Raw genomic sequence first — 25,543 nt, 5'->3', positions numbered from 1 at the left:
AGGCAGCCATCTTTCTAGCCATTCTGGCATGATTGCATGAACATGTACAGTCCCTTCTCTCTTCGACACCCCTGTGCCAGATGTAGTGGATACGCTGGTGGCGCTAACGTCCACCCTGGCTTGTCCGAGGTTGAGCCAGAAGACAGAGTGCGTGCCCCAACTCTGAATGTCCCGCATTGCCGTGACCGATCTAAAACCACAAATAGCCATGGCGCGGAACCTCGCACAAGCTGTCCACGAACAGCTTGGGTATATGATTACAAGTGGAAAATATGCTAACAATGAGATAGCTAGGACTGTCCGATGCAGTGAGCGCAATGTCCGACGTACACGATCCCATCTACGACAATTTGGCACCACGAAAGCCCCTGCGAACGTTGCTGGTCGGCCGAAGAGTATAACCCCGGCCATGCTCAGTGCGTTGTTCGATCGATTGCTTGAAAAAGCTGGGATGTACCAAGACGAGATGGTGGTGTTCCTCTGGGACGAATTCGAGACACTAGTAACAACATCAAGCATTGGCCGTGCCTTGCGGGCGGAAGGCTGGACTAAAAAAGTGATTCGTCGAATGGCCGAAGAGCAGAACGCAGACCTACGTGTGTGCTTTGAAATGGTGTGTTGTTAAGCGGTATCGCTTCTTGGTGTCCCTATCCTGCCAGCAGTATGGCCTGACGTGGCAGGGTGGACCTGGGCAGCGAAAGGTCGCGTACACCTGTTGGCAAATTGATGGCTGCCCACTGGAGCCTTCCTCGGCAGCAATGTACATGTCACGTTGTGCGAGCATTCGTTCTGAAGTAGACGCGAAGCCTTGTTTGGTCCCTCGCTTGGATGTCACACCAGCGCCTCCACTTGTTTGGATGTAGTTGAAGGTGATCTCGATCCTCAATCGTCGTCCAGCACGAAACAAATTGCTCCAGAGGAGAAGTTGCTGCTCTAGAATCGACCATTCGATGTCCAGTTCGTCGAATCTTTTCACGAAGGCTCTCTCCGATCGATCCTGCACATGGACTACGACGGTGGTGTCGTCTGGTCGATACGATCGATTCGAGGCTAGCTTCTTCAACAATTTATCGAGTTTGCTTCGTAGGGTCTTCTCCCAGTAGTCACCTGGCGCGAGGACAAGGTTTTGCTCGCTATCCTTGGAGCCAGGGACGACTCTGCCATCTACTGTCAATTTCCATTCGATCGAGTAATGTATACAAGTAGGCGGATCCTCATCATAGGATTTCTCCTCGACCCAGTCCTCCAGTCGAATGAGGGGTAGTTTGCTGGTCACCGAGGTCTGGCTTTCGATTGACGGAGTCTCGTTGCGGGCGTCGGGCGATGCATTTATCCGGGCTGATATAATCTGTTGGGTTGACGTAAGCAGACGGACCCGTCAGTCTAGTGGGAGCCCTGTAACCCTGGCAATTCGAGCTCGCTTCCCAAGTCACTACCAGCCGAGCGTGAGTAGCCCGAAACTTGTCGGAACCCCGGGGACTTGGAGTCTTGGGCGTCGGAGCCGGAGCTCAGGGTGTCTGGATCGGATACGAGGGAATTTCCCGATGTGGGGCGGAGCCTTGATTCGCTAAATGTCCCACCTACACGGTAGTGACGAAATTGAAACCACTGCAGCTCTGGTGCAAAGTCAAAAGATGAAGCTCTCCCAATCGTTGACTCACCGTTGGCTCGTGTCGTCAGAGGATCGTCACCGCAGGATCTAGTCTGCTTCAAGAGAAACCTGGTTGATTGTTGCAGAAGTTCGTCAGATCCGTGTCAGAGGCGGAGTCAATGGCTTCATGGAGACGCCAAAGTGGACCCTCCGCAGGTCGCTACTGTAGCTTAAATAACAGCCTCTTCACCATCAGTTCGTTTCTCCTTACTTTAACGCAATCCTCAACCTCAACATCAGCCCCCCCCGAAAAAACCAAAGCATCAACCCAACCGAACACTACATTGCAACCGACGCCGCCCAGCCAGCAGCATCAGATTCATCTCAGCATGTCATCCAACGATAACCCCGGTAACTTCGCCAACCGGTATGACCCCCCAGCGCCCCGCCACAATCGCCGTGATTATTTCGCTCATAAGAGACAGTCCCACCGAAGAGGTCAAGGAGGTAGCATCTAAGGGCGGCCAGGCCTCCCACAGCGGTGGTTTCGCGAGCATGGATCCAGACAAACAGGTACATTGCTATACTCTTTTCCTGGGCAAATTTCACCTCACCATCGCGCTCCCGGGTGCCACCTTAGCTAACATGAGGGTGAAAAACAGCGCGAAATCGCCTCGAAAGGCGGCCAGGCCTCGTCAGGCAAATTCGAGCCCGGCAGCGAGCGCGCGTCCGAGGCAGGCAAGAAAGGTGGTTCCAAATAGACATGGACTCTCACAAGACTTATTGATTGTGACGAGTGGATACACTGCTGCTGCGGGAGGGAATCAGGGCGAGTTGAGGTACGAGACTTTTGTGGTTGAGCTGGGAGAAGTTGGTTGTTTTTTGGTGCTCATCTACCCGAGGTAGGAGAGACGGCAAAATAGACATGCAGCGCCATAGGCCCTAGGCCCTTAAGACTAGCCACCTCCTGTTAAGATTTGACCCTGCTGCACGGTCTCTCACTCTCTCTCATGCTGGGAATCGAGTCGCCGGCATTTTGGTGCTCTGAAGAATTCGGATGCACAGTAGGCACACTATGGGGCCCAGCCGGCGTGGCAGCCAATTGGAGTCAGGAAAGCCGAGTGTTCTGTCGAGATGTTACGTTAAACGGCCTTTTCGGGCAGACAGAAGTACCCGGATCGATCTGCTCTTCATTGCGACAGGAAGATCGCTAAGTATCTACTTTTAGCTGTGGTCCTTATATCTCCTGCCGGTGAACTGCTCATGGCAGCTCTCAGAGATGACTCCACCTGACGCATACGGCTAACGACTCGTGGCACTTTCACTCGACTAGGTCCTTCTCATCCGACGGCCCCTGGTACGTGCCCTTCGGTGGGGCACCTCGGGTACGCTCTTTGATGATATTGGATTTGTCGATAGCTTCCTTCTCATCCTGTTCTATAAGCACTTATGGTGTCGGTAAGCATTCCAGGTCTAGTAAGCATAATGGGTTTGTTGGCTGATGGATGCATATGCTGTGAAGGAAAGCAATGCTTGCCGAGTTGCTCGTCTGAGTTGGCCTTCTCAGGCCGAATGGGATCCTCGACCGGAGCGGTGTCGTCCTGAACAGGAATTGGTTCGCTCTTTCCGGTCGAGTACGAGGAATCGCTCACTTGACCATCTGGCGCCTCCGGAGGGAGGGCGGCGCCTTCCTTGTCGTCGGTGTAAGCGTGAGCCACCCTGGACATGATGACTGGTGTGGCGATGCGATTAAAGCTGAATGCGAAGTGTTGTAGTTGCGTAGTGCGCCTTGCCGACCGAGCTCAAGTATTCCCCATTGCACAAAAGATGGACTGGGCTTCAGTTAGCAGCTCTTATGCTTTCGAGGCCTCGGCTGCAACGCACTTCAGTGGGATTACATGTTGATGACCCGGAGTGACGGCTATGTCGGATCCTTGACGTCACCGCGAGACAGTAGGTATCTAGGGTATGAAGCGCCCCATCTATTGACGAAAAGAGCTTTAGATCGAGACCTACGCTCAATGATGACTCCACCGTCACGGAATGATGACTTCATCGCCACGGAATGGTGACTGCATCGTCACGGTCCCACAGTGGGCCTGCCGCAGTCAGAAGCAAACATCTCTGAGAGCAGCGCGAGCCCCATCATCATACCACCACCAAGTCCGACAACGGCATAACCTTGCCATAACATCTGACGCATCCAGCCACAATAGTAATGTAGCAACTACATCAGTCGCCGAACAACCGTCGGATGCAGGGGAAATTGCATTCCACACCGCCAGTACGACGGCTCGCCACCTCAGAGCCCCATGGCGAATTGTCCGGAGCGGACACAGTGGTATTTCCTCCGCCAGGTCCATCGATTTCGTTCTGTTGACGTAATAACTACGTAATATTCTTGATGATGATCTATGATGTTGTGGTTCACTTTGGACCTAAGTGTACATGTGCGGCCTAGGTTTTCCTCTTGCCCCTGTATATATAGACCCCAACCAAAACTTTTTGGATCTCGATGACCGTCCACCGAAGATACACCTATCCGAACGCCGTCATGTCCCATCAACAGCGCGACATCAAGAAGGAGGATGCTGCCTTGGAAGGCATGCATGATACCCCAGAGGAACGCAGCAACCAGGCGCGAGGCCACAAGGCCAATCTGAGCAATCCAAGTGCGTGTTATCCGCTCATCGGGATTTTGTTTGGTCTGCTAACCTGAGAGGAAAGATACAAGTGAGAAATCTAAGGAAAAGTCGAAGGAGGCGCTGAGGGATCTGGGAGGGGAGGAAGCCTTCTACAGCAAGGACTCGGACAAGTAAACGGCATGTGAATAGAATGCATGCCGCCCAAATCCGGAGGTAATGCTGCGGAACAGAACCGGGTGCATTGAAGAGTCGATGAGGCTCAATTCCTAGACCAGGGGATGTGCGTAGGAAAAGTATACGTTCAGTCGTCCCGTGGGCCAGTACACAGCGTCGGTTCAAGTAACCTGCTGCCTTCCCAATCTCCTGCAAGAGCGTATTCTACCGTATTGTGTCGTCGCTGCTGTCAACCTGGAGGACATGCCATCGCCCTTTTGGGGCCGCCTCCCCGCTACCAGACTCTATCGGGGCAGCGGTCTGTGGTCCTGACTCCATCTGAACCGAGACAATGACCCTTGACTATCCCTGGATTCCTTGATTGGCGGGTCCATCCTGTACGCATCCGATAGCTGTACGAGGAATATCTTCTCTGCAGGAACCGTTGCCGACAGTTGTCGGAGGCTCGCTCTCCAGCGAGATTCCAGTTCAGCCCTGCAGATATCCTCGATCAACCCCGTTCTGGTTGTTGGGTCTCCAAACTCCCCGCCCAAAATCTGAAAGGTGCCCAAACATAACCCTAGGTTTGGCTTGTCTGCATTCTTCACGATCTCCCATGCTGCCTTCTAAGTCCGGGTTCGCGTCGCCCAGCATCGGTTTTCGTATGCGACGCGGAACCCTTCCTCGGCGCACATGTCAGCGAGCTTCGCAACGTCTGCGGCTAGATCGTCGACCGAAGGCGATATCTCTTCAGCATCTGACGACGCCAGCTTCTGTCCTGTCAGAGGCCTATGTCGATGCTTCTAGCAGTAGAAGATCGCTCACCTGCAGCATGTCTGTCCCGAGGGCTTCCATCACCATCAACCATCCTCGTGCCCTCGCAAAGGCATCTTCTCTTTCACTATCCTGGAGGCCTAACTTCCATCCTTCGAAGTTCACAAACGGCTTCAACATAAGGATCCCGACTCCGACTTCCTCCGCTAGAGCCTTAACAGCCCTAGCGACTTCGACAATGGTGTCGTAGTCACTCGCATCCGGTTCCTCGCCGTTCAAGAACTTGCCGTATGCTAACAGATCCGGCATGGCCAATTCGACCGCGTCGAATCCTGCGCTGCAAATGGCATTTAACTTCTCAGGCAGGGCTGGGTGAGAATATGATCCGATGCTGCAAGTCGCAAAGGATATCGGAATCACCGCGTTGTTGTAGGGGTATTGAATGCCCATTTTAGCGTACGACGTGACTAGTGAAATCCAGGTTTGCTTGTCATATCTTGATGGCATGTTACCGTACATGGTACGTTGAAATAAGGAGGTTGTTGCTGCCAGGTATGTCCATGACGTCAGCAAAGCGCCAAGTCCCGTGATGATTTCCATCTATGACGTTTGAGTCCCAGTGCTGGTAGCCACCGTACCTCACTTCTCCGGCTCCAATCCCCTTTCACGCAGTGGCCACAACGTTAATTGGCGGGGCCGACGCAGGTTCTCGGCAACTACAGCAACAGACGCTCTACACTGACACCCTACCGAAAAGGGGATTGCCTGTACTGCAGTAGTGTTATCAGTTGGCCATAATGAAGTCGGCGATCTGCCTTCACGCAAGGGTGATGTTTTCGGTATTGTTTCTTTCAGATGGCGTCATTCAATCCCAAGCATCTCCATCCTGTCACAACATCGCGAAGCCCGCCTCCTCCAGGAACTTGCCGCTAGGGAGTATCCGATGACCCTGCACAGGGACTGGCCAAAAAAGGGGGCTCTCAATGGAGGTGGCTGCGTCCCTGAGGGCCGTATTTGCTGCTGGGCCCGGCGCGCCGGCCAATGCGCGGGCGAGCTCGCCCCGGTTGCAGTTTGCGTGGATGAATTGCCCTCTTTAGGTGCATAGTCCCATCATTATGCCTGTGTCTTGCTGAGAAATTTTCTGGTCCATCTCTCGCGCGTATGTCTGTGTATATATCTGTGTTCATGTGCGAACCATCACGAGCCACGATTATTCCGTAAACAATTCGAGCACAACCGCGTGGCCTTGAAAAAGAGCTTGACTCACGGTGGAGATACTCCAGCTCCCCCCTTTACTGCACTAGCCGGCACCGATTACAACCGTGTTCTCCAGAGTAAGTCTGGGATTATGTCTTCCAGATCCTTAGATGCTCGAACTCCGATTTGCCCAGAACTGTAGGATCTATTAACGTAGATCCCGGTCAAGCGGGCCACCCGGTCGAGCGGGCCACCCTTAAGGTATTCGGACGACAATGTATAGAAAAAATCAACCAGAACGCCTTAAATCAATTCAAACTAGATGAAATCCTCTTCTTCAGAGGTAGACTCAACTATCTGACACGTACGAGCATTATGGCCGGGCTCGCCGCAAACGCCACAGCGTCGCGCGCGCGTCTCTGTCCTCCTCGCGCGACCACTATTTTGACTTGTTTCTGCCCGTAACTGCTCCGTCACGTCGATCTGAGACTTCAAATCCTTTGCCTGGCTAATCGTTAGTGACCCTCCTTTCTGTAGCTGCTTTCTTTTTGTACGTCGACGGCGGCTTAGGCGGCTATTTGCGTCTCGAAGTTCGGCCAGGTCGCTCTCCATAAGGGCCTGTTTATGCACCATCATTAACACTCCTTTGTTTAGCTGCTGTAAGCTTGCGATAATTGAAGTTGGGGAGCTATTTTGATGTCGTACGATACGATTCTTGATGTATTCGGTCTGCGATTCCGCCTCAATTGGGTTATTCGGCGTCTTCGAGACCCAGGGCGGCGGTAGGCCTGCAGAACCTGGCGGTGTTGGCGTATGAGGCTTTACGTCTAGCTGTGAAATGACGTATTCCGGATAGTACGGTACTAGGCCAGTAGCTCTGAAGCCGGCCTGGATATTTGACTTAGTCATTGTAGTGTCGTGCGCCTTATGAAAGGCTGGAAGGAAGTCCTCCTTCGCGACGTGGGTAATATGCGCCCGCATAAGGCCTTCGATTTCTTTGCTGTACGCCCGTTTTAGAGGTCTAAAGCACCCGACATCGAGAGGCTGGAGCTTATGCGACGAATGAGCAGGCATGCAGAGCGTAATTATATTCTGGTCCTTGCAGTACAGCTCGAAATCGACCGAGTGGTGGCTCTCGTGGCCGTCGAGGATAAGGAGCCGGTAAACGCCCTTCGTACGACTCTTCGTATGGAAATCGAAGTGTTTTACCCATTCTAGACCTCTCTCGTTCGTCGTCCAACCGTTATCCGAAAGCGCGATTACCCAGTCCGGCGGTGGAGGGCTTTCGGACGTCCACGAGTCGAGGTGGACCTTGCCTGCGAAGATGATGTACGGCGGGATCGAATTGCCGGACGCCCCGATACCCTGGATTACTGTAACCCATTCTTGATTGCCTTGTTGTACGGCTCTTGGCTTACCGCGTCGATCGGAGGTCGTAACGACAGTCTCGGCGGAGATCTTACCCATCGCAAAGCCCGTCTCATCGAAGTTGTAGATATCGTCGTCGTATATCCCGTATTTCGCGATTATATTCCGTACGAGGGAAAACCACGCGCGATACGCGTCCGGATCTTCGCAGAGGACTCTCTGATAGTCGATTCTTCGACTAAAACGCGTACGGAGCTCAGGTCGTCGCTGTACGAAGGCTGAAGCCCAGTTCTTCCCAACGCGTAACGCGTTACAGTCGCGTAGTAGTCGATCCGCCATTTCTCGAACACCACTAAGTCGCGGTGGAAATGATCGCGAATCTAGGTCAATTACGTATCGTGCGATGCTCTCCTCTTCGTATGAGGTTAATCTCTGGGTAGGCGATCGGACATCGCGTTTCGCAGGTCGGCCGCGGTGTCGTTCTTGAAGTGTCGTACGAGGCACGTTATAGACTGATGCAGCCTTTCGAAGGCTCAATTTTGGATTAGATCGAAGCGCATTAAGCGCTAGAAGTAAGTCGCTTTCAATTGATTGTCGTACCATTATTGCTTGCAGAGAAAATGGATGAAGGCTGGGTATGTATGAAGGAGCGAGAAAAGTGGCCCGCTCGACCGGGTGGCCCGCTTGACCGGGATCTACGTTAGTCGTTGATGTGGAAGGTAATGTCCATCTGTCTAGCAACTCATTTCTCGCAGATACGCGTTGCTATTTATCACAATTTCATAGAAATGTCTTGACCTGCCCCCACCCCGCCCATCATTCGTCGGTGCTACGTCTTTCTTTGGTCGCAAGCCCGCGATGCGTTGTCAGGGAGCCGACTGCTAAGAGTGGGCGTCTTAGGCCCATGCAGGTTGGCCCTGCTGTCCCAATCTAAGTCCCACCCTGCTTGACTGCCCGGGCGGTCTATGATTAGCTCGATCCTACTATGGTACGTAGGAAGATACATGCGGTAAACTGCTCAACTGTCTCCACTTAGCTCGTGCAGCATTAATCAGGCTTAAATAAGGGTACTGAAACTTTTATAAGATCGATTGGTTGGGTGTAACAAGATCTGGGCTTTCTATATGTTGAAGAGAGTCGTAGGACCATAGGTTCTTTCTACAGATACTCAGATACGCAGCAAGCTGGGAAATGCTTGCTAACCGAGTAATACCCTGTGTTCACGACATGATAATCATGCCACGGTTAGAAGGATGTGTCATAAGGCTTCCAGTTCTGCAGCCGCCCCGCTTGTACGCAGCTCATAGGCTACCGTGCTAACAATCTGTTAAACCGTCGTTTCTGCTATAACCTGACGATCCGACTAAGACCGTCCTTTTGGTCGTTGCTTATTAGCGTGTTTACACAGTATAGCCCTTCCACTCTATACTATGGTAGCAGGAACCAATACCCCCGCCCTCCATCCCGGTTGCGAATACGGGCCCCTACCCCATTCGCAGTTTAGGCCAAGGCGATACGGTATAATTCGCTCCCTGAGCGGTACTATCATACACCCCACTATTAGGTCTCGTGACCAGGAAAACCTCTCTCACCCCTCACTACTGATAGCCTTTGTGGGGCTACTGCAAAACCAGAGCTGTTCACGGTGGAGATTGGATTAGTGATCGAGAGCAACTTCAACAGACATAGCAAACAAAGCAATCTATAACTTTGTCAAACATACCTACACTGTTTCCAAAAAAAAAAAGAGATACTGCCGGTAAGAGAAGACGTAAACCCTGCACACTGATTAGCCACATGCGGTAGCAGCCACTTGGTTTGCGCTTGTTAGTACCGCTTGTAAACAAGACACTGTTCTCTCACCTAAAATGGCGCTATGGCTATGCTTCTTCATGCTTCCCGCACATCTGGTGCATGAGATCTCTTTCTTCAAGTTTGATGCCCTCTGTACCGCGCCTGATGATCGCTCTTTGAAAATGGTGCGCAGACAGACCCAGCGAAATCGGCCTGCGCCGCGGAAAATCATGAAGAAGAACCCTTACTGCTCAGTCCAGTCCAATAGATCTCCAGTATTGAGAACCGACTACGAGCGAAAAGGTGTTGTTCGTCCACAAGAGACCCTGGCTCATCATGGAAAGACACGATCGGAGGACACCTGCACTTATTGCAACGCCTTGATGTTTCAGGTACTGGATCTCCACAATCACACCAAGTTCCACTACTAACAGTCCACAGGACAATAGAATCAGGTACATCTGCGATAGGTGCGCCTGTCTGGAACACCAATGGGTACAGGCCATGGCATTTGACTCCAGGGAGGCTGCTGGTTCCAACACAAAGGAGTGGCATGGAGGAAGAGGGAGTGCGGATATAGATCACACCCAGGACCCGACCAACAATCAGTTAGACACTTCCAAAGGCTGGGTTCGATGGAGCTTTCAACCACAATACCAACACACCGAGAGTATCACAAACAATTCCACCAAGGACCCTTTACAGGCTACCACCGAGGAATCCGAATTAGTCTGCTTATGGCCCCTGTGTACACACATTGCGAAAGGCAGCGATGGCCTCGACGAGCATTTTAGGAGTAGGCATGCCGCAAATGAAGTCAAACCAACCGTAGCGAAGGAGCAGGCATTACTGACGTCTATTCCGAGCACTGCGTCAAGCTTGAACGTGCGATCATCGCCGTCTGCGGAGGGGGTGGACAGGGGAGCATCTTCAAATCGCATCATGTGTGTTGAGTTCCTCCTTGAAAGGCCTAGTGCATAAACCACCTCACAGGGGTTGCGCCAGGTAGATGACCATGAAATCGAAAGCGGAAGGAAAATGAGGCTATACTTTCGAGAACTATAATTGTCTTATATATGTTAATATCTCGTGTGACTGGCCATTAGCTGCTATGAGACTACGCTGTGAAACCCACGCTCTATCGAAAACCACCGAACGTGACGGAGCGGTCTAGTATAGAAGCCTAATACTTTTTATCCGATCAACACCATTTGACGACGAAATGTTGGGAAACTAGAAAATTCATAATGGGGATATAGATCCAATTTGCAAGTGAATGGCCCGATTACTAGCGGTCCATAATGCTATTAAGTGTACTTTTTATTAGTAGGGCTGGATATGGACCAGATCGGCCTAAAAGCTTCAAAGCATCGATGAGTCTATGAGTAAGGACTACTAACGTGTGAATGCCATCTAGGAACACTCAAAATTTGCTAAACACTCATGTTTCCCAAGGCTCAATCACCCTTCCTTTACAATTATTACATCCCACCGGCATAGGCTTATAGTTACCGAGCTTGGTTAAAGCTACAAATCTACGTTATCCACAGCGTCTACCATTATGGCAGCAATCTGCGCAAAGGGTGCGCCTCGGTATTGAACACAAACTCGTCCAAGCTGATGATATTCGGGTCGCTGAAAATGAGGTAAAAGTATTTCAGCGTTTCCCCCAGCCAAAAGGACTCCATCGAGTCTGTTTGCAGTGGCTTGCCATGGAGGCCCGAAACACCACGTACTGCAGAGCTACCAAACTCGGTGCGCGTGATTCGATCAATTGCTGCGAACATGTTCCATGCCACCTCGCGAAGATCCTTGCGCCCCGTTGCACGGTACAGAATGAAGATACTCTCGATCGCTTCCGGTCGGAGCAGATACGCATCGTCCGGGATCGCTGTGAATCCTCTGGGCACGTTTTTCTCCGTGACGAGCTGAACCAGTTGAGACTGGCTAAGACTTTCCACGTCCCTCACATTATTTTCTCGGAGGACTTGTCTCATCCACAGTAATTCGTCCCAGGTGCAATTCTGTGGCGATGAGCAGGGGTACACTTTGAAGGTTTCCGGCATAACGCCGTGAGGCATTGACTTATAGGCCCAGATGCAGCCATCTACGAGCTTCTCTGCAGCCGCGACGTCCTGCTTTCGACTGAACAATCTGCCTCCAAGGGCCATCAGGCCTCCGAAGAAACAAACCAGATGTTGGCCTGCGGGTTCCAGCTCGACATTGCGACCGCCGTAACTTGTGTGGGCCACTCCAGCGATGAGAATGTCCTCCTCCGCAGGGACCGTGGGTCGAAAGAGATTATGCCGGAGTGCTGTCTGAGCCGCGCGCTCGTACATGGTCTGGTAGATATCCAGCTGGCCGCCGAGCAGGGCTGACATTTTTGGCAAGTACTCATACGCCGAGCCAGCCATGGCTCCGAGTGTAAAGGTCGATCCCAGGCTGAAGAGAAGCTTCTCGGCGTCAACGACGAGTGGCCATAAGCCAGGCAACTCTGTCCACATTTGCTGCTCCTCCATGCGTTGGGTAATCGTATGAACCGCGTCAAACCACTTTGAGTCTCCCGTGAGAACGGACAGACGCGTGAATTCCATTGACAAGCTACCAATCTCGGCAACAAGCGTCGATGAGCCCGCCACTTGCTTACTCTTGTCATTGAGCATGGCGGCCTGTATGTCCCACCTTGTGATAGGCATCCTGTTGGGTGTATCGAAGGCCTTGTATAGCATCTCTCCAACCTCGACCGCCTTTCTGAGTAGTCGGTGGTCTCCGCTGACATCAAATGCACCTAGGAAACCGCCAAGGTAACGGATGGTAGTTTCGAAGACATTGATTTCACCAGCGTCGGTACTGGTGAAATTGATGGTTGTTGCTGCGGCGACGGCCTCCTCAAACTCTTCGCGCATGTCCATGATCCACAGAGTGTCGAGCGAGTCTACCAGTGTGGCAGCCCAGCCGCCGAAAGTGCTTCGTTTGCCTCGGGAAACCGGTGCGAGCTCGTCGGCGAGCCAGGCGTACTCGCAGTAGGATGTCCATGCCCGTATGAATGTGTCTTTCACAGCTTGCCTACGTTCCTTCCTGAGAGCTTTCTCAGCAGAAGATTCGGGGAACGATATGGCTTGAACGGCGGGAAAGGAAACAGGTCTACTTGTCGGCAGGGTCTGGATTGACGACGGAGGGTAGATTATCGGCAAAGACTTCCAGAAGTATGAATCGCTTTCCGGGTCACGCCAGTTCGAGTTGTGATGGACTGAAACCGGTGACGAGAGATGTGATGGAGGCTTCGACGCTAGAATGAAGAGTATGAAAGCGGCACAGACGAGGATCGCAATCCCGCTGCTGGCATTTGGACGATGGAAAAACATCATCGTGGGTATGTGGGTAAAAAACCAATAGCGATTCAACGGTAGGCCTCGGGCAATGGTGAAGGAATTTGCCTTTTGGCGCAGCTGCGGCAACGCCCCTTCTCGTGTCGTCGAAGTACACCTTGGTTGTGCACGTTTTGAGCACAAACAATGTGGAACTTCCAGTTTGCCTACGGCACCCTTCCGAACACCCAATCACCATCGAGCAGAGCTGCATCCGCCAGTGCGTCGCCATGGCCTTCCGACACCACTCCCGTTAATTGCACAGCTGTTAAACAAACATCTTTTTACAGGTGGTGGCCAGTCTGCCGTCTTCTGGACGAGTGCACCAAGCTCACGTTCGAGGGAACTTCCGCTTGCCACTGGCGAGGTTGTGCAGCGTTCATACTAAGGCCCCAGCAGTCACTGCGTTTATTAGCGCTTTGGCCGGGACCCCATATTAGCCTGCTATTGCGCGGTCGAGGAGGACTCAAGAGAGATGCGAGTGTGCATGACTTTCGCAGCTGGTGGATTGAGCCTGGCTGGCTTGACGACATGCTTTCAGCAATGCGTCAAGCTCCCCTAGCGTAGGTGGAGACGCGATCGGCAAAGTGCGGCTAACGGGCTGTTTGTGCACCGCATGAACAGCGGATGCAGGCCCCCACGCAGAAATTGCCGAGTTTGGCTTCCGCTGCAACCGTCCCATGTTCGCACATCCCTGGTCCCGGAATGTTTCTGGAGGGTGCCGAGGTGTCTTCGAAGTGGGAAGCTTGTCCCGGGTTCTTCCCTGCAGGTACGTTCAGGCTAATGCATGTCGTACGGTCCAGCGCCACCACGCGAACCAACACAACAAAAGAGCCTGGCCTGCCAGCCTGGTTCCTCAATTACGATGAATGGCGAGCTGGGCCCACAGAACGACTTCGGGAGAGGTGGAGAGTGGCGTGTTGTTTTGCTCAGGCGGATCCGTCCGCCCGCCATTCTAGGATAACTGGAATCTGCACGTCCAGTGTAATCCATCGCGCCCACAACGGTGAGCGCACCAGCCGCAGCATTTCCTCTGTCCATCGGGCCGAGCTCCAGCGAGTCAGAAGACGGCTCACGTGGGGGCCCTGGGGCCCCGGTCGCCGATGCACATGTCAATTGATTGCAGCTGGGCAGGGCTCATGTCAGGCTAAGATAGGGTGCGGGGAACCCAGCCACTACCACGCGCGGCTTGGCGGCGCCACACCTGCGCGAGCCACTTTGCGACCGGGCCGGGTCAGGTTCTGGGTCCATGTGCGATCCCAAGCCAAAGCGCTCGCGATCTGGGCCAAACATCGCCATGAAGCACGCGGCTGCCAAAGGCATGGCTTTCTTGCTAGAGCAATGGCTTGCCTGAGGATACGCGTACATACTTTGCAGCTGCGCGCTACAGGCTGATTAGTCCACAGCAGTTGAAATTGTCGAAGCCAGGAAATTTGTGCCGCCCTCCAGCGGCACCGGCGTCGAGCAGCCAGCATCAGACACGAAGGGCCCCGGGGTGTCCCAGTTCCAGACGACCAATCTCTCGGCCTTCCATTGCCCGACTCAGTAGTGGCCAACGGGTCGATGCTCTCTCTGCGTTCCTTCTCTGTCGCTCCCCTCTCCCACTGTGCACAGGTGCCTCGTCCTTTATCGCTTTCATGTACTCGTGCTCTGAGATACCACCCTAAACCACCATCATCAATGTTTGGTCTTTGGACATCCTCACGGCCAACGACACTTGCTCCCTGCTAGAGTTTAAGGCCTGGTTCCGCCCATGATCTATCACCTGCGGGATGTTCATTCCCGGAGTTACGTCGTCTACTCGACCGAAGACACCCACTACGACAAGACAACGAACCTCTCCTAACCTATACTGAAAATGTCAGCTTATTTCGTCCACAACGCCAACGAAAAATCCTGGGCGTTGCTCAATTTTACTGTACCACAGTCGACCTCCCTCTACCAATCGGCTCTGTCATCCGCTAGTATCAAATCTACCAGATTACCACCGCATACGCCGTTCTACCACACGAACCACGCATCTGCATCCCTGCGCCGTCTGGCTCCGCGCTCGACCGATGACGATATGGGTGCAGTGACACTTACAAATGGTCGAAAGTTCACAACCCCTCGAGGGAGGTGCAGGAATAACGAGGTTTTGATGTCTTGAGCTGCTTCCTGGTATGGGAGCTGTCTTGTTTATCCCAATCACATATTTCAGATATCCTTGACATAATCCTCGTGATTCCCCTCCACGTCAGGTGGATTTATCCCATCCTCGAGGGCCTTGACATATAAGCGTCCCGTGCGATACTCTTCATCAATCTGCATAATCTTTGCTTGTAGACTGATTCACACACGCTCGTTGTGTTGCTGTTCATGGCGCGTGTCGTCCAGCATCTTCGGGTGCACGTCTTCGCCAACCACCCCGTTCCGCCGCAAATGCCTCTTGCGAGACTCCTGCGTCTCCACAAGCAGACTCGCAACGGGAGGCCCATCAGGATCCTCGTCGAGGAGCTCAAAGATACGGGTCTCGCCGGTGGCCCAGTCCGTCAGTTTGGGCGGATTGCTGCTCAAGTGTTCTTCAGTCAAGCCCGCGGTCTGTGTCATGTAGTTGACGAACCCCTCGTGACCGAAGACGATGATTGCCGGCGTCGGCCGGTCGTCGTCCACGTATGCGGCCCTCCCAATCATTATGAGCATCTTGATTGCTTCCTGTCCGCGCTGAATGAGGTTCTCCGGGTGCCAAAGGCCGTGCTTGAGATGCCATGGCTTGTTGTCTCTGTCGTTTGCCCCTGCCGGGGTGCCTCGCGGGTGCGTAGTGTCTGCCTTGCCCGCGACGGCGAGCTTGCCGAACGTCGTGCCCACGAGCAACGCGTCTTCCGGCACGGGCTGCACGAGCTGCCCCAGGTTGAAGTCGTCCAGGCCGCCGTGAGGGAGCGTGATACCAGGCTTCCCTCGCAGCTCCTTGTCCACGAGCCGTCTCAGGTGGTCGAGCGGTCTCGTCCGGTCAGAGAACCAAGTTGTCTGCTCGGCGATGAGCGGCGAGATGGTGATACCAGACCTGTTATTCAGCCTCTCGGCCGGGAGCGCGATAATGGCGGTCTGGATCGCCCTCGACAGGCTCGAGATGACGACGGGGCTGTCAGTGGTGACATGGGAGATATCGGGGTTGTCGAACATGTCCTGGTACTCTGCTCGTGTCTTGCTGGAGCAGTAGTCGCGGCCAGACATCTCCGCCTTCGACCAGCTTGCCCTTGTCGCGTCTGTGGTCAGCAAGGGGTCCATCTTGCTGACGGCAGAGTTGTCTGGGACGTTGGACTCGGACTCTCCATGGCGGGTGAAGATGATCCTGTAAGTTCGTGATTTGTTTCGTCCTGGTGCCATTGTCGTGTAGATGTGCTTCGCTTACTTCCTCCAGGTTTTGCGTCTTGATTGAGGAGGGAGTTCAGACCGAAAGAAGGTACTTTTTCCCACCCAGCGGTAAGGTGTGGCTATTCGTTTTATATGTGGCTCCGCTCTTGCCTAATAGATATCTGCTAACGCCTGGTTTGGCTGCCCGCTTTGATGCTCATCTGCCTGGTTATTGCAACACAAAAAGCAGTACGCTGACCGGGGCAGGCATAGTGGGCTCATTACGCCCGAAATGTGTACGCCGAAAATCTGATCAGGCTGAGCACCAAAAGCCACCTGTGGACACGTTTCACTTCTACATATTTCTGCTGTACAGCCTTGCATCCTCGATGTCTGATTGACAACAGGCACGCCAGGCTCTGCTTACGAATCAGTGGCCACCATGGCATCCGCGACTGGAATTCCCCAACAACCTCCGGCCGGGCGCGGTGACGAGGAGAGCGAGCCCCTGCTCGGTCGGCCCGGCGATGCCTCCCAGAAGCCTGCTGCCTCCATCGCCAAAAATCTTATCCTAGGTGAGACCACTCTGTTCTTTTTCCTCAGCTCCGTTTCCGTCCCCGTCCACAAAAGGCCGGGGGTCTGCATCCGCAACAGAGCATCAATCTGGTGTCAGAGCATATTCCTACGGCATCTCCTCCCTTCACGAGGCAACACCCACTTGTCCTTCGCGCCATCTCCAGCAGTGCAGCAGACTCCCTTCAGCCCGCAATACCATGGCAAAACTAATGTACTCTTCAGGTACTGGTGTCGTCGCCGAGGCTGGAGGTCTTTTGCTCGTTGCGTCCGTGTGGGCAGCAGTCTTCCTGCACCACCGTACATCCTCTTCTCGGTTCACCCGCTGGCTCAATCCTTTGGACTGCTTGTTCTCATCCAGAGTATCCTCATCGTCCAGCCGACCGTGACGGCCGAGCAGAAGAAAGTCGGCCAGAAGCTGCACGCAGGGCTGAACTTCCTCGCGCTTGCATCATTCATCGTCGGCGTCGGCAGCATCGAGTACAAGAAGATCCGCAGCAATGGCGCCCACTTCAAGTCTCCGCACGCCTACATCGGCGTTGTCGCCTCAATCTGGCAGATCCTCCAGTACCTTGTCGGCTTCACCATGTACGGCACGCCTCAGCTCTATGGCGGCGAGGCCAAGGCCAAGGCGATCTGGAAGTACCACCGGATAAGCGGATACGGCCTGCTGCTCCTGTACATGGCAGCCGTCACATCGGCCACCAAGACTGACTACAACGTCAACGTTCTCGGTCTTAAGCTGTGGGCGGCGATTGTGATTGCCCTTCTCATCCTCGCTGGTATTTACCCGAGGATCAAGAAGCAGAAGCTGGGCCTCTGAAACGACAAAATCCACCGGAGATGGCGCGGCGTACCGCCATGCGACACGAGCGCAAAAAGGCAGAGACCACGCTGTGTGGACTGGCGCTGGGCCCGGCGGAGAGGGGTTGGAAAATACGACCACACTGTGGTTGCTGACTACACCGTGACGACTTAAAAATCAGCGCTTGATCTTCGTAGTGGGGATGTTGGCATGGCGTTTAGGACTGTCTTTTAGGACTGTACTGGTACTTTTTTTTTCTCTCTCATAATAGCTAGATCATGAGACATGGCTACAGAGCCGCGATGTCCGGGAAGTCGAAGCTATAAAGTTGTGCTTGACCGCGCTCGGCGATGCGTCTTGTTCATAAGTGTAGCTGTTTGATGACCTCCCATCAGGTGCTTGAGATTGTTGGTAATGATGCAATCAAGGTGGCTGGAATTTTGGAGCAAAGCTATGCGCCGCGCGCGGGGAAAATGCTACCTAGTACTGTACACAACGCTTCGATCAGCCTGCACATGTCAATTCAGTGCTTGATCGTCCACACCATCAGCCGTGAACCACTGAGCAATCAAACAAGCACCGCACGACCGTCGTGCATTACACGGCTGGCTATTCCGGAATCCAGGACGTGGGAACCACCGAGTACTTTAAGTAGACATAACAACAGACACTCGCCTCAGCTTCACTTTGACGCAGCCGCCTGCTCTTCTTGCACACGGCGGATCACGGGGCAGCTTGTCCCACGTCCACGGGGTGGTGGCTCTGTGTCAACAATCCCAGCCTTAAAGCATCAACATCACATCACATCCTCCAAAAGATCGAGGCCAATCCAACGCTGCACATGTACAGAAAATATGGCGGCGTCCCCAACCCAACCCTCCCAACCTGACAGTAGCGGCAGTAGCAGCACCAGCAGCACCAACAACAGGGTTCAACAAACACTAGACTCCATTGCGGCGCGCCTGCACAGCACCACAAACAAGCACAACCTGCCCCTGATCTGCGCTGGCGGGTTCGTCGCCGAGATGCTGTGGCACTCGCAGGTCGAGGCCCGGGTTCTCAAGACACAGCCCACGTAGGTCCGCAGGACGATGAGGCGTGCGGGCGTGTTCTGGCCGGTCTTGTTCCTGGGGACGAGCACGGCCTTGTGGTGGGCCGAGGGCCGGGTCAGGCGTAAGGAGTGGGAGGGTGCGGCGGTAGGAGAAGTATAAGTAGAGGGAGGAGGGATGGAAGGGGGCGGTAGTCACTCAGGGAAGCCCCTTGGCAGGCACAATGATTAGTTGCTGGGAGAATGGAAAGTTATGCCGCAGTAGGACCCCTACCTAAGAGTCAAAGTGCATGGACGAAGAAGGGTGGGCTAGTCCTGGAGACATTTGCGGTGATAAACCTATAGATACGTCATGGTCGATGTCGCGAGTACGCAGTCAGAGCTGCCAGGCATTTCACAATCACGCCTTTGAGCTGGCACGACCAGGCGGCAGGCACAGACACAGTGTTGAGCTCGTACAGCACGATTCGTAAGCAGAGACCATCATGCTTTTTGCAGTCATGCGAGGCTATAGCCCAGGATACATCTAGGACCAGCAGTCTGGAGAACAAAGGAATGATCATTCAGCTAATTAAACTATTTCAGCTCACAGCATACATCCAAAACCCGTGCCGTACAATTTGCCAAGGCACAATAAAACCCATCTCTACCACAGCTCGCAAGTCGGCTCCTTGACGGGACAGTTGAAGCTCTCTCTGAACTCGCGCGAATTGGCCGTCGTGCCCAAAATGCGGGCCCAAGCCGGCGAGTGAGGGTCCGTGTAGATGTAGTTGATGGCCTGCTCCTTACGGATCTTGCCACACCAGAAGTTGGCATAGAATATGAAGAAGAGCTGATCTTGCGAGAAGAACTCCAGCCCCGGGAGATTCTTGTCGGGCTGAGTGTCTTGTCGCTGCTTCCACGCAGCGAAGGCGGCAGCCACACTGCCGGCATCGGCAATGTTCTCGCCGAGTGTCAACTTGCCATTCACATGGAGCGGCTTCCCGTCGGTGCCCTCCACGGCGAAATTGCCATGTTGAGCAACGAAACAGTCTGCGCGCTTTGTGAATTCCTTGACAGTACGCTCGGTCCACCAGTCTGTGAAGTTGCCATGCTCATCGTAGTGTCTGCCGGAGCTATCAAAAGCGTGTGACAGCTCGTGTCCCGCAACAGAAGCGAAGGCACCATACGAGAGGTAGCTGGGAAGGTCGACGTCAAACACGGGGAACTGCATGATGCCCGCGGGGAAGACAATCTCGTTGCCAACTGGATTGTAGTAGGCATTAATAATGTCAGCCTGCATGCCCCATTCGTTGTGGTCGACAGGTTTGCCCAGCGACGACCAACTCTTGTCAGAACTCCATTTGGCGCTGCTCAGGGTGTTCTTGAAGAAGGAGTCTGAGATGGGAAGATCTTTGTAGTAGTCTCTCAAGGCGGGTGGCTCCATGATGTTGGGCGACTTAGTCGGATACCCAATCTTCTGATCGATGTTCTTGACCTTGTTGACAGCAAGCTCCTTGACGGATTCGTCCATCCAGCTCAGACCGTTCAGCTTGGAGATGAACTGGTGCTTGATATCAGTGATGATTTCATCGCCAAATTTCTTGGCTTCCTCAGAGAATGCTGCCTCGAGATAGAATCTGCTGAGGATCCAGCCGATTGTTCCGTCGACGTGGCGCAGGCAGGTTTTCCACCTTTCCGTCTTGGTCTCAGGGTCCTGCCATCAACAGTGAGCAATGGAATCGTCCAGCGTGACTGCTCATTTCACTCACTCTGCCGCTCAGCACATTGTTGAACCGTGAGATGGGCTTGACCTCTGGTGCCTCGATGGCGCTAGCATAGCTGTAAATCACTTTCCAGATAAAGTAGCTTTGCAGTACTCTCTTGGGCGTGTCGGCGATCAAGTTGGATGTCTTGGTCAGAAACTCTGGGAAGGCCAGTAGCATTGAGCCGTCTTTGTAGTCCTTGGGAGCAAGTGCTCTGACAGTCTTGTCAAGCCGCAGCGCAGGTCCAAGCTCCCCAACCTTGTCAATCTTTTCGATGTTGTAGTATTTCTAGACGCGTTAGCAAAAGTCTCATCATATTTTGTGAGGCATACGTACTGTGACGTCCTGGAGATCTTCCGGAGGTGGGGTAATTTCAGCAATTTTGACTTCTAACTCTACGACAGCCTTGGCCAGTACTGACGCAGACTTCTTCCAAGTCTCATGAGGGAGTAGAGTGCTGAAGACTTCTTCCAGAAGTTTCTGGTATGATGCCAAAGTGTCCTTGTCCTTGTAGTACTCCGGGGATGGGAGGGTGATGCCATCTGGGAATGCTTGGACAATCAGCAATTCCTATCAATCACATATTAGCGGACTCCGACTCCAGACAAGCAGACAATCGCGCACAGCACTCACGGGGTCCTTGTCATCTGCACCAATGAAGAGCTGCTCAAAGGAGCCAACCCCAATTTTCTCCAGGAATTCGATCGTCTGATGAAGAGACCCAAGCTCGCCTTCTGTCATGGGCTGGCCAAGCCCTCCCTCTGCCACATCATCGGTAAGCTCGAGGTGTAATGCTACCGACTTGATGAGCTCCATAAGAGGCTCGGTTCCGACATTCTCGATCGCAGTCTCATTGATACAGGCGCCAAAGGACGTTTGCATCTTTCGGAAGTTCTCTTCGTCCGTGTTTGCAGTCGTGTGCGCGAGGTTCATCGGGGAGAAGGCGGAGTGCTAGCTGTTGTCAGCGTGTTTTCTTGCAGCACGGAATTTGCCCAGATCGTGGTTTTACCTTTGATTGACCTGGATAGGGTGACTCCAGTATGTGGCGGAGGATCGTCTGGCCAGTATCAGACATCTGAGAGGCGGTGGATAAGGAGCTTCGGTCCTGAGGAATATCATGGCGAGCATTGAATCCGTCGCAGACCAGAGAGTCAAAGTTGGTGCAAGCATCAATGTTCTTGTAATCGGGAGAGAGGTTGTCTGACACAGGATGAGCCTTGCACGAACGAGATTCAGCGAGTTATTTGGGCTTACACAGCAGCTCGGATGCTGCGTGGATGCAAGCGGCGGTGGTGCAAAGAGGGACTGCGGTATCTGCATTTCTGCCCTTCTTGCCGCGGTCCAAGACTAATGAGAACGAAGGATGAGTACAAGCTCATGATGGTATATCAATACCCAAGTGGGAGATACTAGCATACCTCCGGCGAGGACCAGGATGGCGATGAAGGCCACAATGATGAACACGCTGACGCAGATGGAGACCCAGCGACGAAGCCTTGCCTGTCTGACCTGCTCGTCCAAGGGCGTGTCGTCGACATTGCTCTGGTTGCCGGCCTCGGGGGCCTCGTTGGGAAGCAGCGGGGTCCGCTCGTTGTTGCCCGACATGGTGATGAGGCCCGGGTGGGTGCTGGTCGTGTACGATGATCGATTGTCGTGCCTATGTGGCTGAAGGCTTCAGCGCCGGTCCTCAGGCAGGGGATGACGCGTTGAACTGGGGAACTGCGCCAGACCAGCTGGGCTTGTGGGACGTGGAGTTTAGGTCACAACTGTGAGGTTACGCGGCGGGCGTCCGAGTTGCTATGATGGGAGACGAGACCGAAGCTGTCCCCTACCAGCTGGATGAGTTGAGGAGGGAGAGAGGGTGGGCAAGTGCTGGGAGGAAGCTCGGGCGAGCTTGGTTGCTTGGGGAGCAGGAGCTGAGCTTGACGCTTGGGAGCTAGACTGGCTCGGAGCTTGTGACGTGTGGGCTGCAGGCACGCGCCCCATTGTCCCGGCCTCCGACAAGCACGCAGCTCCACTCAGGGCCAGGCAGGCATCCCGATGCGGGGAAGCTGGGGCTCGACGCTCGGGTCAGCCCGTGCTGGACCCAAGTATGTACGCGCTGGCGTCACAGTGCTACGCCTACCGCAACCGCAACGTGGTTAACAGCGAGGAGCACCCTGGCTGGCATGCAGGGTCAGAAACCCGGCAGGGTCCACTTGCCTGGCAGTCATATCTTTAGCACGGGATTGGGACAAGATGACGGCATCTGGGAATCCCACGCACATGCGGGGTCCAGACTCCTTCGATCTCGGATCTCGACGTCGCAGACCACTCCGAGCCGTCAAGGTTTGCGCAGGGGATCAGTGCGACTGACCGACACAGCTACGGCTTCGAGCAGGTGGGCCATGTCAAGATGAAGCTCTCTAGTCTCGAGGCGTGGTATCAGGCATATATCGCAGAGGACGACAACGCCACTGGCGTAGACTCAGCCGTCGTCCAGGCTGTCAAGTCCGACTACCTCGATGACGATCTGGTCAATTCACGTGTTCAAAGTCTCCGGGCAACGGCATGCGTCGAGCAAGGTTTCTGCCATCAGTGCAAGCATCTTCTTGAACATTGGCCGGGCCTTCCCAGAGATGTGTTGCGGGCTCATCGAATTGCGCGGGTCCTGGAGACGGAAGAGGTCGAGGCAGCAGCCCTCGAAGGCTGCAGGTTTTGCACATTCATCTTCTACCGGCTGAATTTTCAGGGTCTTCTCAGAACATTTCGAAGAATTGAGGCACGACTTCGGAGGCTTGGGCTCCCTGCAACAGCCTCTCTAGCCGTCCAGAACTGGACAGAGCTCGACTTCACCCCTCAGCTGCTGTGGGTCAATTTTCCTGGAAATAGTGCGAGCGAGTACGGGTCCCAGGGGCGGAATCCTCACATTTCGAGTCACATGTCATATCACCCCCTCTGTACGCTGAAACCCCCAACGCGCGATGTCCGAACGAGCCCTTCACTAATGCGGCTGAAGCGACGCTTTGGCGAGAGTATCGTGACGATGTCGACCTGGCCAGGACCTGGCTCGAAAGATGCTGTGAATCATATAATCTCTGCGCCCGGCGTGGCGTGGAGGAGCACACGAAGCCCTCTAGGTTGATCTCGATTAAGAATGATGTCCCCCGATGGTGCCAGTGTACAAGACGCCACGCCGTCGGATCTGCAGACCCACATCCAAGATGCCATGCAGCGAAGAGAGCCTAGTACCGTGCCATAAAAGCAGGCGCTCCTCGGTGTCGCGGTCCTCGCGACTCTGAATCCAGTCATCATATGCGTTTCTCGCTCTGGTTTTGACAAAGACTTCGTAGATATCCTTGATCTCGAAGCTCATCTTGTGAGTAGGCTGATTCGAGCCGAATAAATACTGGCAAAGTTCCCTGTATTCGGTCGATGTAGGATCTTCCAGGCGTCTGAAACCGTGACTCAAGGAACTATAAGCATGGTACCATGGCAGTGCGAGTGCACCGTGAAACCGCCAGTCCATCATCGCGCACTCCTTAACAACGTGCAAGGTCCGCGAAATCTCCTGCTGATAAGGCGACAGCGAGTGCAGAAGCCGTAACTCGAGGTACAGTGCCTTGTAGCTTGAAATCACTGGTGTGAAAATTCTCTGACCCTGATACCGCGGAATTTGCTTTCTGTAGCGAGTTGTATGATGTTGCAAAGCCTTCCGGCTCAGAGAAAGGCGGATTTTATCCAGCAGGCTTTGTATGTCCTTCAAAATCCGGAAGGCCAGATATATTGTATAACGACTGAGCTGGTTGAAAGGCGCCGTGTATGGTGACCATGACGTCCCGTTGTCTGGGGCTTGGTCGTTACAGGTTGATACTTTGCCATACAACGCCAAGTCCAGAAGGACTTTGATTTCGTCCGGAGCAGTCGAGTGCAGAGCCGTATAGTCGGGTAGGTCCGGTAAATGTAAGGTTTGTCCGTAGTCGAGCTCTACGAACTCGTAGTGCCTGAGTCGTGGTTCATCTGGGGAAACAGTGCAGCGCCGTGCCCACGTCTTGCTAGTATAGCCCTTGAAGTGGTAGCTGAACTTTTTCGATAGTACTCTCAAGTCTGGGCTTTCAGCGGTCTTAATCAATTAGCCTGATTGACCAATAGAGCCTTTTTTCAACCAGAAGAAATACATTTTTGTGGCCACATCTTGCGTGATCTGGGGAATGCGGTGCCGGCCGTAACATTAGCGCTTGCCAGGTCCAGATGTTGAAGGGAAAGCGCACCTGTAGCCGTATAAAGGAGCTGGAAATTAAGAGATAGGCATCATATGTATCTATCCCTGTCGCCACTTGGCTCCCTTGCCGCGCACTGGGGTCCGGAAGCAAGACCTTATTGCGCAGATGCTTCTGCCACTTGATATAAGCCTTGCGCATGGCTTTGTCGTGAGAGAGACCTGTCGCGTTCCCCGTTTCCCAATCGCACTGATTGATCTCGGCCCAGAGCTTCGAGCGCTCACTCAAAATCTTGCGCGGGTTTAACACCCGATTCGATGTCTGCATCAGTCGAGATGCGCGGCAGTCGGGATGCGCGATATACGTGCTGCGCGCAATATGGGGATGATGCTGACTGCATCATGGAGCATACTATCTGTTGCCTCAAATCCTGGGAAGGTCTGCTGTCCTGAATCGGCGGCGGTGCTCTCTGTGGAGTCACTTATGATGATAGTGTGGTGTATGGTATGCTCTTGGTGTTGATGGGCAGGCTCTAATAACCGATTATATCGTTCTCATTCTCTTCCGACGCTTGTATGCCTTGCAAGGTTTTGTGGCGCTGCCTGGCACGGGAGATAGGCTGGCTCCTATCGTTTTGAGAGAACGGGGTGCTCGAACCTCGTGATTCTCGGGGGCCTTGCCTTGGCGCCTGACTCTTGTTCCCTGGCATTGTTCGTTTACCACTGATGGATAATATTGAAATCGCGAACCACGGCTTCAAGCTGGAGGTACTTCGGTTATTACCCTGAGAACCGTTTCCGCTTTTTGGACTACATCTCTGCGTGTATGCTCTGCACTTGTAGATTTCGAAATATTATGTCGAAAGTGACAGCAAGTCAGCTTGATTGGAATTTTGACGCAACAGGACAAATGAGCCCCCAGATCAAAGCCGTCCTCTTTTGGTAGAGCCT

The 25,543-nt window shown here is 53.6% G+C and overlaps 10 protein-coding genes across 10 annotated transcripts; 5 read left to right on the top strand and 5 right to left on the bottom strand.

Annotated features, from left to right (window-relative positions):
• The first annotated feature begins 1,871 nt into the window (after positions 1–1,871).
• B0I36DRAFT_339475 (conidiation-specific protein 10) lies at positions 1,872–2,459 on the top strand. The gene is made up of 3 exons (XM_046155879.1): positions 1,872–2,018; positions 2,077–2,164; positions 2,254–2,459. The coding sequence occupies exons 1-3, from the start codon at positions 1,981–1,983 to the stop codon at positions 2,350–2,352; spliced, it is 225 nt and encodes a 74-aa protein (XP_046004766.1). The 5' UTR covers positions 1,872–1,980; the 3' UTR covers positions 2,353–2,459.
• Positions 2,460–2,912: 453 nt separating this feature from the next.
• B0I36DRAFT_398894 (uncharacterized protein) lies at positions 2,913–3,371 on the bottom strand (the record flags this gene model as incomplete). The annotated part of the gene is given in 2 exon segments (XM_046161627.1): positions 2,913–3,028; positions 3,039–3,371. The coding sequence occupies 2 exon segments, from the start codon at positions 3,316–3,318 to the stop codon at positions 2,913–2,915; spliced, it is 396 nt and encodes a 131-aa protein (XP_046004765.1). The 5' UTR covers positions 3,319–3,371.
• A 756-nt stretch (positions 3,372–4,127) lies between these two features.
• B0I36DRAFT_339472 (uncharacterized protein) lies at positions 4,128–4,860 on the top strand. The gene is made up of 2 exons (XM_046155878.1): positions 4,128–4,263; positions 4,319–4,860. Exons 1-2 carry the CDS (start codon positions 4,146–4,148, stop codon positions 4,408–4,410), a joined length of 210 nt encoding a protein of 69 aa, XP_046004764.1. The 5' UTR covers positions 4,128–4,145; the 3' UTR covers positions 4,411–4,860.
• Positions 4,695–5,613, bottom strand: B0I36DRAFT_378289 (xylose isomerase-like protein; the record flags this gene model as incomplete). The annotated part of the gene is made up of 3 exons (XM_046160654.1): positions 4,695–5,015; positions 5,061–5,162; positions 5,215–5,613. 3 exons carry the CDS (start codon positions 5,611–5,613, stop codon positions 4,695–4,697), a joined length of 822 nt encoding a protein of 273 aa, XP_046004763.1.
• Positions 5,614–9,596: 3,983 nt separating this feature from the next.
• Positions 9,597–9,953, top strand: B0I36DRAFT_355902 (uncharacterized protein; the record flags this gene model as incomplete). Its single annotated transcript, XM_046157497.1, has 1 exon — positions 9,597–9,953. The coding sequence occupies one exon, from the start codon at positions 9,597–9,599 to the stop codon at positions 9,951–9,953; it is 357 nt and encodes a 118-aa protein (XP_046004762.1).
• A 906-nt stretch (positions 9,954–10,859) lies between these two features.
• On the bottom strand, positions 10,860–12,932 carry B0I36DRAFT_339462 (glycoside hydrolase). The gene is given in 2 exon segments (XM_046155877.1): positions 10,860–10,923; positions 10,936–12,932. 1 exon segment carries the CDS (start codon positions 12,432–12,434, stop codon positions 11,082–11,084), a length of 1,353 nt encoding a protein of 450 aa, XP_046004761.1. The 5' UTR covers positions 12,435–12,932; the 3' UTR covers positions 10,860–10,923; positions 10,936–11,081.
• Positions 12,933–16,665: 3,733 nt separating this feature from the next.
• B0I36DRAFT_355900 (eukaryotic cytochrome b561-domain-containing protein) lies at positions 16,666–17,619 on the top strand (the record flags this gene model as incomplete). The annotated part of the gene is given in 3 exon segments (XM_046157496.1): positions 16,666–16,798; positions 16,827–17,010; positions 17,022–17,619. 3 exon segments carry the CDS (start codon positions 16,666–16,668, stop codon positions 17,617–17,619), a joined length of 915 nt encoding a protein of 304 aa, XP_046004760.1.
• A 1,676-nt stretch (positions 17,620–19,295) lies between these two features.
• On the bottom strand, positions 19,296–21,999 carry B0I36DRAFT_355899 (endothelin-converting enzyme; the record flags this gene model as incomplete). Its single annotated transcript, XM_046157495.1, has 7 exons — positions 19,296–20,345; positions 20,401–20,682; positions 20,731–20,964; positions 21,028–21,345; positions 21,404–21,594; positions 21,649–21,741; positions 21,813–21,999. The coding sequence occupies 7 exons, from the start codon at positions 21,997–21,999 to the stop codon at positions 19,296–19,298; spliced, it is 2,355 nt and encodes a 784-aa protein (XP_046004759.1).
• Positions 22,000–22,789: 790 nt separating this feature from the next.
• Positions 22,790–23,343, top strand: B0I36DRAFT_339449 (uncharacterized protein; the record flags this gene model as incomplete). Its single annotated transcript, XM_046155876.1, has 1 exon — positions 22,790–23,343. A coding segment is annotated over one exon (554 nt), but the record flags the coding sequence as incomplete, so codon positions are not given.
• A 181-nt stretch (positions 23,344–23,524) lies between these two features.
• B0I36DRAFT_355898 (uncharacterized protein) lies at positions 23,525–23,902 on the bottom strand (the record flags this gene model as incomplete). Its single annotated transcript, XM_046157494.1, is given in 2 exon segments — positions 23,525–23,849; positions 23,865–23,902. The coding sequence occupies 2 exon segments, from the start codon at positions 23,900–23,902 to the stop codon at positions 23,525–23,527; spliced, it is 363 nt and encodes a 120-aa protein (XP_046004757.1).
• Positions 23,903–25,543: the final 1,641 nt, after the last annotated feature.

Source organism: Microdochium trichocladiopsis (assembly GCF_020744255.1).
Source record: "Microdochium trichocladiopsis strain MPI-CAGE-CH-0230 chromosome Unknown B0I36scaffold_14, whole genome shotgun sequence".
NCBI classification, from domain to species: domain Eukaryota; kingdom Fungi; phylum Ascomycota; class Sordariomycetes; order Xylariales; family Microdochiaceae; genus Microdochium; species Microdochium trichocladiopsis.
This window is presented reverse-complemented; position numbering and strand designations above follow the sequence as displayed.